The 11,711-nt window shown below is 42.2% G+C and overlaps 1 protein-coding gene across 1 annotated transcript; it reads left to right on the plus strand.

The window, feature by feature from the left end:
• The first annotated feature begins 8,929 nt into the window (after positions 1–8,929).
• On the plus strand, positions 8,930–11,286 carry LOC134446779 (alpha-(1,3)-fucosyltransferase 7-like). Its single transcript, XM_063196078.1, has 2 exons — positions 8,930–9,016; positions 10,132–11,286. The coding sequence occupies exon 2, from the start codon at positions 10,139–10,141 to the stop codon at positions 11,270–11,272; it is 1,134 nt and encodes a 377-aa protein (XP_063052148.1). The 5' UTR covers positions 8,930–9,016; positions 10,132–10,138; the 3' UTR covers positions 11,273–11,286.
• The last annotated feature ends 425 nt before the right edge of the window (positions 11,287–11,711 follow it).

Consider the following 11,711-nt stretch of genomic DNA (forward strand, 5'->3'; position numbering starts at 1 on the left):
ACCCAATATAAGCAGAAATGTTCTAAGCTATGAGATAGCCGTCTCTCATTGGCTCCCATTATAGCCCCGTTGGCGCACGCAGCCAAGTAAAAGATGAATGGGAGCCTATTGGGCTAAATGGCTCAGCAGGGATTTGTGACGATTCTGTTCTCTGGTTTGTAAAGATGTGTGCACATTCTGTACCTTATCATGGAAGTTGTATTAGAAGTGAAGTTAAAGGTTCCTGACATGGCTTTGTTCTCCCAAAGACGTGTTAGTTTTGTCCTGCAACACGCTAGCATTCGGCTAATACCTGCTGGCTGAGGAATCTCTGCGACTATTCACGACCAGAGCTGACGAGAGACGTACTCTGACTGATCCTCCTAGCAGAGACATCTACGGTCACACACCTCAACCCCCACCACCGTCCAACATGTTAATTGAAGGTGCCCAAATTCTTAAGGATGAGCGCAGTCATTTCCTTTACCCCATGTACACATGCCGCTTTTCCACCACCTTAAATGCAATAAACAACAGGTGTCCGCAACAATCCTAACATAACTTTAAACACATCGACATCTGAAGTCAGACTTAAAACTACAAAACAAATGGCGTATGCCGTAAAGTCGATTGTCACGTGTTATGTCATTGCTATAGTTGAAATAAGGGTCATTTTCACGAATCTAACACTTGACAAGATGCAAACGTGTCGGCAAATGCTTTCACTTACTCATATCTATCGAACGCGACTTCATTGTTTCCAGGGAAAAAATCACACGGGCAGATAGTTCTAAGAGAAGCGTACAGCCCCATTGGCACCCATTCATTATTTACTTGGCTGCGATAACATAGCTGCAGTGCCACTCCTGGCCACACCAGCTAGTTGTCGTTCTTGTACAAGATTCCATTTTCTTTGATATAAGTATACAGGTCTGTGAAGTAGGCTGCCGAATGTGAGTGCCCGGATATCCGCCCGAGTATTTGCATACATTTGCATTCATTTCCACCATCAGGAATGCTTTGCGGTACCACAGCTACCCGATGTGAGTCGCGTTGTGTCGCCTGACTGTCCCTTCTATAATTGTAGCCTACAGTAACAACTCGGCCTCGGCCCCCGCCGCAAATATCCACCACACCACCACGGGTCCTCTGGTGTTGTGACCGTTTTAGGATATTTTTTTTCATATCTAATACTTGCACATTAAGAGTGACAATTCCATCATGGATGTTTTAACGATATGTGCGAATGCAGTCAATTCATGGCGAAACCATGCCATGTCATGAAGAACGTGCATCACATTATTTAAACAGCTCGTGTAAACAGTTATCCTGAGTGCTCGTGTCTTTTTGGAGATCGGGGGCTTGATGAGCAGAGATGGGAGAAATTAGTTGTGCGCGCGCAAACACATCTGCATAATATCCACCAGACTGGTTACTGGCTCCAATATTTCAGCGCCCCGTTTGATTCTTTACTGACACTTTTAAGTTTACATAGCACAATCAAATGAATAGGCTATGTCTAAATGTACTAGGCTCTAGTCTCCAATGTGCCTGGTTTCACGTGTTGTTTGGCATCACCAAATAATCTGCACAATATGCGGCATAACTCAGACTTTCTGAGTGCTACATTTAGACCGGTAAGTGTCGTGCATGGTCTGTCCCTTCAATAATATTAAGATTGTCCGGCCCCCGCCGCAAGTATCCTCCACCACGAAGGTCCTCTGATGTTGTGACCGTTTTATTATATTTTCATATAGCCTAATACAGAAATAAGTTGTGCGCGCGCGCATCTGACTGTACAATATCCAGACACGGAGGGCTCCAATAATTATATTCAGCGCCCAGTTTAATTCTGCACTCACTGACACTTTTAAATGTACATAGGACAATCAAATGAGTAGGCTATGTCTAAATGAAGAGTTCAGATGCAAAACCCTCTAAGTGCCATTTCAGAAAATAATCGTAATTCATTTTTATTTAATACAAAGCTATCAACATTGCCATTTTAAAAATTTTATTCATGTAATATAACTTTAATATGTATTATCAAGTACATGAATGTAAACCAAACCAACAACAGGTTTCTCTAAAAATATAAAAGTGCAGGTCTTCAGAAATGGAGTTAGGGGGTTTTGCATCTGAACTCTTCAAATGTACTAGGCAGGCTATAGTCACCAATCTGGCTTTGTTGTTTCGGCATCACAATAACGGCACAATATGCAACATGGTTTCGCGTCTTGTTTTTGCACCACCAAATAATAACTAGGCTACACAATAGGCGGCATAACTGTTTTCTAACTCCGTGGGGAGAAGGCTAGAAGGCTAGAACTCAGAAACTTCCCGAGTAGATACATTTAGATACATTTAGACTGGGTAAACTCGTGACTTTAATGCCTTCCGAAACGGCCTATTCCAGTGTCTGTGACATCAATTTTATAGGCTAGTCTTGTGTTAACTTTTTCATTTAACATTGCGAATGTGCAGGATGATTTGCTTAGACACGCACGTTCAGAGCAGCAAGAACTGTGCAAGGTGACTGCTGCAATTTTCAGTTCAGTCCTCCTGGATAATAAAAACAAAAGAATGCTGACGAGAAAGTAACACCGTTATCTTTTCATGGATTCTCTGTTGAGACGGTTTAACTTTCACACCCAAATCAAGTAGGTGCCCCGGTTGAGACAGTTTAATTTTCACACCCAAATCAATAAGGTTTTAAGTTATAATTTCATTTTTTTTTTAATTATTATTGGTCACGGGCCACTTTTGATTGGGAGATCAAGGAACTCTCTGGTGTCGCTGAATCGGCGATGTGCTGTGGGCTCTTTACGCACGGCACCCATGTCCCTGCCATCTTCAGTCAGACTCAAATCGGACCAAAATCAAGTAGCTGAGGTTAAACTGTCGTAAATACACGACCGAAATCGAGTAGCTGAGGTAAAATAGACGTAAATACTCGGGCGGATATCCGGGCACTCACATCCGGCAGCCTACTTACATTGGGTTGCTACATAGCTAACCAGCTGCAGTACCACAGATCAGAGACGGTTTAGATCAGGGATGTCAAACTCAGGCCCAGGGGCCAAATTTGGCCCGCGGACCCATTTTATGACCCGCGAGATCATTTCAAATGTGTATTACAGTTGGCCCACATACACCCGTAGTGTACAGCGTAACACAACTTGAACATGAAATTTGCTCAATTGTGCACAATTTTAGTCCATTTTTAAAAATAATTGTTGAGTACCGCCCGCGACTTCGTTCCAGATTTTGATTTTGGCCCTCAGTCAATTTCAGTTTGACACCCCTGGTTTAGATCATAGACATAGGCTATGTCTCAAATTACGCACTTTTGTCAGTGCATTGACAGTCAGTGCACAGTGCACACAGTGCACTGAGGTCTTTAGTGCATAGTGTCGTGGAAAAATTTGAGGACTATGCACTGTGCCCTCGCTGGAAGTGACGGCTGAGCATGGCATTAGCTCGCCAAAATACGAGTTGGCTACGTTTACAAAGCACAGCATCTGGTGCTGGTATTTCCATGTCCTTCACCCCAAAGGACAACAATCACGCATACAATACTTTGGTTGGCATGAAAAGGTTGGTGTCCCATCAACATTACTTACAGAATTAGGGGACTGTTGACCAAACTCTTCTACTGAACTGAATGCCACATTTCCTCCGTGACATTGTCAACATGGCCGCCATTTAGTGCGTGCAGTGTCCATCATTCAAGCACTGCATTTTCCCGCCATTGTTAGGGGATCATCCTGGCACTTTCAGTGCACTGGCTCAAATGACATTTTTAGCGTGAGCGCCCTAGGCACTGAAAAACAGTGCCCGAAGTGCACAAGTGCGGCATTTGAGACATGGCCTATGTCTATGGTTTAGATCTGCACAGATTGTATAAGTCCCTGTAAGTACACCATTAGGCGCTATCAACTTGTCGTCAACGCATGCATGCGCATTTAGACAGCAATGCACCCTGGATGAAAATGCTGAATGACGGTTAGATTTCCTGTCAAACTTCAAAATTTCGGTGATGTTGCGTCGACGAGGTGACATGTCACATGGTGTCAAACTATCGCGGGATGAATGCGACTGCAGTCAGATCTTGCAACCTCTGCAGTTGCTTATCCCCTTCAACGCTCGTCTGTGGACTGCCTCCGAGGTCACGCGCCCATGAACTGGTTGGTCAACAACTCACTCACGTGTGTATATGGGTCTTGTCTCACACCTCTACACAAGTTTGCGCAGGTCCCCACTTCAGCTCCTCCTCACTGCCTGTCCCCCCACTCCTCACACGCGGTGTGTTAGTAGAGCAAACCGGTGCGAGCTCATCGTCTCGTTCATATTTGTGGCCGACTTTAAATGCGCTGTATTTAATAACACCCACATCGTGACAACAAGTTCTCGCTCACGTGCTTCGTCGATGTTGATCGACAGCAACAGAAGTCGTATGGGGCTATTGTATTGCTGCACTTATTTTTTTACCGTCACAGACAAAAAAAATAATGTATATAATTTTTTATTATTATTTCGAAAGACGCGAGGGCCCACCGGGATATGCCTGGTACGCCAGATGGCCAGTCCAGCCCTGCTAACCATGCCTGTCGCATTCACCACTGATTTAGACTATTTCTTCCCTAAGGTGTATCTCCTACGTGTGAAAATGTAGCCTACAATAAGCTATGAAGGCTATCGATTTAAGTAACCTTAAGATTGATCAAATTATGTCCATAATGTTGCTCGTCATCGGTCGTTCTGCATGCTTGAGGCTGGCCTGGCCATATCGTGCCACGCATAGGCCTAGGCTACTATGCCTGCTCTGCACATGCCAAGGATGTTTTTTTTCATTCTTCTACTTTTCTGTCATTTATTTTCATTGGCTGTGTCTGAAACGCGTTTGCTTATGCTCATGGTCGTCGCTAGGTATCTACCTTTGCTGGTGTGAATCAGACGGTATATCGGTCCGTGTATATTTTCGTTCATTCATTATTCTATTTTGGATATCACACGCGAAAGGAATAAGGACTCGTTTATGATGATTTACGCTTGAATATCACTTATGAAATGGAACGAAGCGCCATATTTTGCTATTTTGTAGGTACTGAAAATGAAATGTTGAATCTTAGAAAAGAGAGAAAAGCAATAAAGAAAAATGTCCTTCTGAATTGCGTCTTTTGTTTATTCAGAATTCGGGTGACCTGAGAGTAAATCCTGGAAGGCTGGTTGAGCCTTCATTACATGGTTTCTTTGGAGGCAAACGGACTTTGCAGGCATTGTTGATGCAATATACAGAACGTTGCTACACTTCAACGATGTGGTCGATCTGTGATGACTGTGCGAGGAATTTGTGAGATGGTTGCGTGGGCTATCCATATCAAGCAAGCGCCACAAGCATGTGCATACGCGTCACCACCATTGAGTAGGGCGTCCTAGAGGGGGGTAGAAGAATGATTTACCGTCTATTTTTTTTACTTAAACCTATCAACCAATTTAACTTTCGAAACAACATTTCATGTGCTTAGGCCTGGTCTTAACACTTGATTGTATTTGGCCATATAGCCTATTATAGCGTCCTAATCCAACAGAAGTGCAGCTGTGCGACCGGGACAGATATCTTCGATGGGAAGGGGTAGACCAACTGTCATCGAGAACATTGACAGTTCTTACGATCAGCATCAGTTTCACAGTTCATCTCAAGCCTTTAGGTGTATCTACCCGGACATATTGCTTTCCAACAATATCACTAATGTTCCAAATACACCAAAGCGAAATGTGTATTCAACATGCGTAAAACCCGGTATGGAGAGTGCGCGCTTCAGCTCATTACACTTGCCAGAATACGCAACAGTTTGCGTGAGAACACTGCTTTGGACCGTTTGCTCCCTTATGCATATTACTATGTGAAAGGGTAAAATAGGTTATTGATTCCAGAGACTTTAGCCTTTATTTAGGCTATAAAGTTGAGTCCATAACATAAAGGGAACTTCATCTCTATTTTATAAGGCGGACGCACGCTCCAATACAGGCCTAACCATCACGCGTCCTGCGCATAGGCCTACTAGCCTGTACATCGCAAAAATGTTTTTCATCATTATATTATTTTTCTGTTGTGTCTCTGGCTCCAGCTACTGTTCTGTGTCTCGTTTGGTAGCTAGACCTTTTCTGATGCGTTTCAGACGGCAAACTTTCCTTCCGGGTAAACAGAGGGGGAGGGGTCAGTCAAATGAAATTCAATAAACGAATAGCCAAATATCACAAATTGAAAAACGATCAAAAATATTGTCATTTTTTATAATGCTATTATGGTATGAAGTAACACATGTAGAAAACAAAATACAGCCATTTCTGCTTGTATTGCTTTAATCAAAACAAGAAGTTGCACCCTTTTTTGAATTTCATATTTCATTCCAAAATAGAATAATGAATGAACGAAAAAGTACACGGACCTATATCCTTCCGGGTAAAAGCGCCAGTGAAATTAATTTCAATAAATGAATAATTAAATATTGCTAATTGGAAATCGATCAAAATGTTGTTAAATGTTCTAATACTATTTTGGTATGAGGCAACACGTGCTGAAAACCAAATACAGCCATTTCTGCTTGCACTGCTTTAAACAAAACAAGAAGTTGGGCCCTTTTTTAATATCATCATTTATTCCAACATAGAATAATGAATGAACAAAAAAGTACACGGACCAATAGAACATCTCTGGTAGACCTACCACACACAGACCTAAATTAAATTTATATAGGCCTACTGTAGGTCTATCACCAAAGGTGTGTGTGTGTGTGTGTGTGTGTGTGTGTGTGTGTGTGTGTGTGTGTGTGTGTTTATTTATTGTCAAACAGTATGTCAGACTTCTTATTCCACACTGTGTGTGTGAGAGTGTGTGTGTGTGTTTATTGTCAAACAGGAGGCTAGACTTCTTATTGCACAGTGTGTGTGTGTGTGTGTGTGTGTGTGTGTGTGTGTGTTTGTTTTGTATTGTATTGTATTGTACTGTACATGAAATTTGGTGTGCCACAGGAATATGAGTGAGCCCAGGCCAATGAAGCAGCTCACACTCAAATGCAACACAATATGTAAATGTAACTAGCCTATTTTTAAATGTTGGACAATTTCAGCCCATTTTTACAATAAAGAATGAGTTTGCCCGCAACTTCTTTACAGATTTTCATTTAGCCCTCTGTCCATTTGTGTTTGACACTCCTGCTTTAGAAATAAGCTATAGCCTAGTTATGAGTGACAGCATAGAGTGATGTATAATTGCTTAACAACCAAGGTCTAGCTTTCTCTTCAAGTTTCTATTCAACGATTTAATACTGTAGGCCTACACTGTAAACATCCTTGAATGTCACATTTTGAATGTTAGGGCTCTCAATAGCCTACATCAGTGGTTCTTAACCTGGGGTGCGGGCACCCCCTGGGGGTGCGCCAGAGATTTCAGGGGGTGCACGGAATTTTGTTTGTGTTGAGGTTGTGACCAAAATTCTGATTCCAAACCTCATAATTAGGCCAAATCAAGAACAAATTAAAGCATGTTTTGGACCTAATGTAAAGTCATTTAAAAATTAATTAATGTCTAAAGCAAGAATCATTTTTTGTGCGTGTACACCTATAGACGTTTGGTTTGGGGGTGCACGGCTTGTCTTGGGCAGAGTTTACGGGGTGCTTCAAGAAAAAAGGTTAAGAACCACTGGCCTACATCCACATGAACTGGAATCAAAGTGAGAGGTAAAGTGCAGGGTTAAAAGATTCGGCATCCCCATTGAGATGGTATTTTACACTGAATGGCCTTAACACTGTAACAATATGCCTTATAATAGTTCATCCGATCTGTCATTGTCCGATATCTATTAGCTACTGAACTACCGTCTCTGTCATTTGTACTACGTACCAGCAGAGAAAGTCAAAGAGGTATGATTGACTGCAGCTTTGCCCGGACTATAAAACTGAGATAATAGTCTGTAGCACTCGGTGCACCAGCCATAGAAATGGCGTTTCTAAACGTAACTAAATAAAGCATTTCTCAACTTAACTAAATAAAGCAAAGAAAAACGTCTACAGTGAGGCAGTCAACATGGTCAGAAAATGAATGTTTTCTTCAAAGAAATCAACATAAAGTGTAGGTCCATTATGCCCTGTGTGTACATTATACATATTTGTCATTTGTTTATTTTTCTGTGTTTGGCCCTCACCAACAAAGGTGGTGTTGGTGGTGGTGTAATGTTACTACCAGGGCTGGACTGGTAATCTGGTGTACAGGGCATTTTCCCGGTGGGCCAATACTCCTCAGGGGCCGAAGGTGTTGTTTCTTGTTTCTTTTCTTTTCTTTTGCTGAGAGACCAGCCCTCAATTTAGATGGGGTGACCCATTGGTCCATCTATTTAATATAGACAGTGGACTGAGCTAATCATGATTAAGTTGAAAAGCAGGGGGCTTGTCTATGCAAAAAAATAATACTAAAAGAAAATGCCCAGGCCGTTTTGCGGTCCCAGTCCAGCTCTGGTTACCACGATGTCTCCCATAGACAGCAACTCTCCCGGTGCGCTCCAATATGCGACCTTGCGTCCTCCACTTGTGCTTGTGGCCTCGTACCAGGAAGTAATATGTCATGATGACATCACTGACAACAGCATTATATTTCAATATCTTGCAAAAGCTCAATTGTAAAGTCATGTTCTCATTTGCAATCTGGATGGTGAATGAAGAATAGTCCCCCAAAAATTGTTTCGGCTAAGCTGACAGTGGGGAAACGTTATTGTTTTCTCCACGGAGGAGGGGCCAGAGGGTGGGGCGAGGTCACAAGCGCAGGACGCAAGGTAGCATATTGGAATGTACCCTCTGACTAACAGGTTTGTGCTCATCTTCGCCTCACCTGCCACAGTTGCGTGTTGGTTCCAGTAGCACGTCTACATCACACCGCTTTGGACAGTTTTTAATTTTTCTGCTTTTAACTTTATGTGAGGCTTGGGAGTATACCTTCGTCTGAAAGAGGTGGCTGTGACTGGAAGGGCACAATTAACAGGTAAGTCAGTTTTAAACATCTGTACACTGATATGGATATTTTATAGGGGTTATTTGCAGGGCTCTAAATTAACTTTTTTCGTAACCAGCCAAAATGGCTTGCAAATGTTAATCATACTAACCACACATACACTCACTAATGGGTTACAGTGGCTAGTAAGTTGGTGTTTTCTACCAGCCAAACTTAAATTTCACTTGCATTTGGCCGGTCGGCTGATGTTAATTTAGAGCCCTGCTTATTTGAGAAACAAACTTTTTTTTTTTTGTACCTTTATTTAACCAGGGAAATAAAAAACCTTTGACATGTTCAGGTATGAGATCCGACTTTGATCTGACTAAAGACTCTCCTCTATCGTGACTATCTACGATACTTGAGCTGCCCTAGCCCCAGGCCAGACTCTTGACAGGCTATGTATGTGTGTGTGTGTACTGTACTTTACAAAAAAAAAACCACTAACCCTTATTTGCATCCGCACTTGTTGCTCTGTATATTTCCTGTGCACTTTGTATCTGCTAGTGATGCTGGCTATGATTATGTCCTCGTTTGTTAGTCGCTTTGGTTATAAAGCGTCTACCAAATGCAATGTAAAGTAATGTAAATGTAAACCCATTTACTGAGATATAAACAATGCCTCAGTGATCTCTAAATCTTGTCCCAGGTCCTTTTTGCATTTTTTCCCCTCTAAGCAGTTTTTCCAAACTATTCATGGAAAGAATGTTTTAAAGGATTTAACTACTCAGACACAAATATACTATACTATACTATACTAAATATACTACCATAATATACTAGTCATATCCAGAGGAAACTGACGAAATTATTTTTACTGACAACATTAAAGAACATGATGAATAAGAGTTTAAAAAACTCATTTTGCTGTATGCTTTCTAGAATGTTAATTTGCTTCCCATCACTGTTGTGTCTGTGCATCTGAAAATGTGAAATAAATAGATTAAGGATTTGCCTTGCTGTTTTTTTTTATTCTACTTTGCTGAGTTAATATTAATGTCACTTCTGTTCTATCATTGCATAAGAATAATGGCTTTGGCTATTCTGAGAGTAAATAAGAGGTGAATGTAATACTTGTTGATGTGCATATTTTGTTTTCTTCATAGAGCTGATATGGCAGACAGGTGGACAATACTGGCTGTTCCCCTCGTCTGCCTCACACTTCTTGGAAGCCTGCTCGTTCATTGGCCCACACTGTTGAACACGTTCCAGAGACCCAAACCTTTATCTAACCCAAGACCTAAACTGAAATCCACCATCTCTTTTAACATTGCCAATATGCCTACAATCGAATCCACCATCCCTGTTAATGTCACCACAACGACTGTTCTGATTTGGTACTGGGCATTTGGATTTAATCAGGGCATAAGTCCAAATGTGTGCAAAGAAAGGTTTGGCATTCCCAACTGTATGTTGTCAGATGATCGGTCATTGTTCCCGAAGGCAGATTTTATTATTTTTCACAACCGTGAGCTGATCACTGGACAACAGAGGCTGCCCTTACAGTTACCCCGTCCACCAAATCAGGGGTGGGTATGGTTCTCCATAGAAAGCCCACCCCACAATGGCAATTTGAGGCCTTTTGCAGGCATGTTTAACTACACCATGTCTTATAGGCGTGATGCAGACTTCTTTATGCCGTATGGCTGGTTGGCACCACGGCTTGTTGGACCTGGGATGACAGTTGAAGATTTCATTCCAAAAGAGAAGTCTCATTTGGCTTGTTGGATTGTGAGCAATTACGCAGACCATCATAGGCGAACACAGGTATACAATCGACTGAAACAAGTCATAAATGTGGAAGTGTATGGAGGAGGGGCAGTAAACGGTAGACGTGTAGCTAGTGAAGACCTGTTACCCACCATCTCCCACTGCTACTTCTACCTGGCCTTTGAGAACTCTGAATTCCAAGACTACATCACAGAGAAGTTATGGAAAAATGCCTTCATTGGGGGAGCTGTGCCGGTCGTTTTAGGTCCACCTCGTAAGAACTATGAGGCCATGATTCCAAAAGATTCCTTCATTCATGTGGATGACTTCGAATCCGAAGAGGAGCTCGGTCAATTCCTCAAACAGTTGGCTGGAGACAGGGAACGCTATACCTCATACTTTAAGTGGAAACTGAACTACACGGTGACACAAACTAGCAACTGGCTAGTGGAACCAGAGTGCAGAATTTGTACAAAACTCACCACTTTACAAAGACCCAAAGTGTATAGGGATTTACAATCTTGGGAATGGAAATGAAAAATAAAAAGACAGTAGGCTATGTGACTGTGATGAGCAGGGTGAGGCTTTGTGAAACACTGAAACAGTTGAAAAAAATGTTTCATGAAAACATGAAGTTTTGAAACATGTCTGTCCCTAGGGCCATCCAGCTATTAAAGACCACATAAGGACACACACAGAGGTATCGTCATACAGTATGTGACTGGACAGCATAAACCAACCCCTACACCTGCACACTTATCTGCACACGTCTCTGTGCTGTTTTTCCACCCACACCTACCGTATTCTACCTGGACTCTTATCCTGGGTGTGACCATGCAGGGCTGGACTGGGGGAGAAATAGGGACCACTTTTGGATTAAAGGGGCCCCTCATAATTAGCAGCGCAGAACTGACTCACTGGTGGGCCCTGCACTCTTGTCGGCCCCTATTTTCAGAAATGTACTTTTTTTTTTTTT

This window comes from Engraulis encrasicolus, chromosome 4 (genome assembly GCF_034702125.1).
Source record: "Engraulis encrasicolus isolate BLACKSEA-1 chromosome 4, IST_EnEncr_1.0, whole genome shotgun sequence".
NCBI lineage: Eukaryota > Metazoa > Chordata > Actinopteri > Clupeiformes > Engraulidae > Engraulis > Engraulis encrasicolus.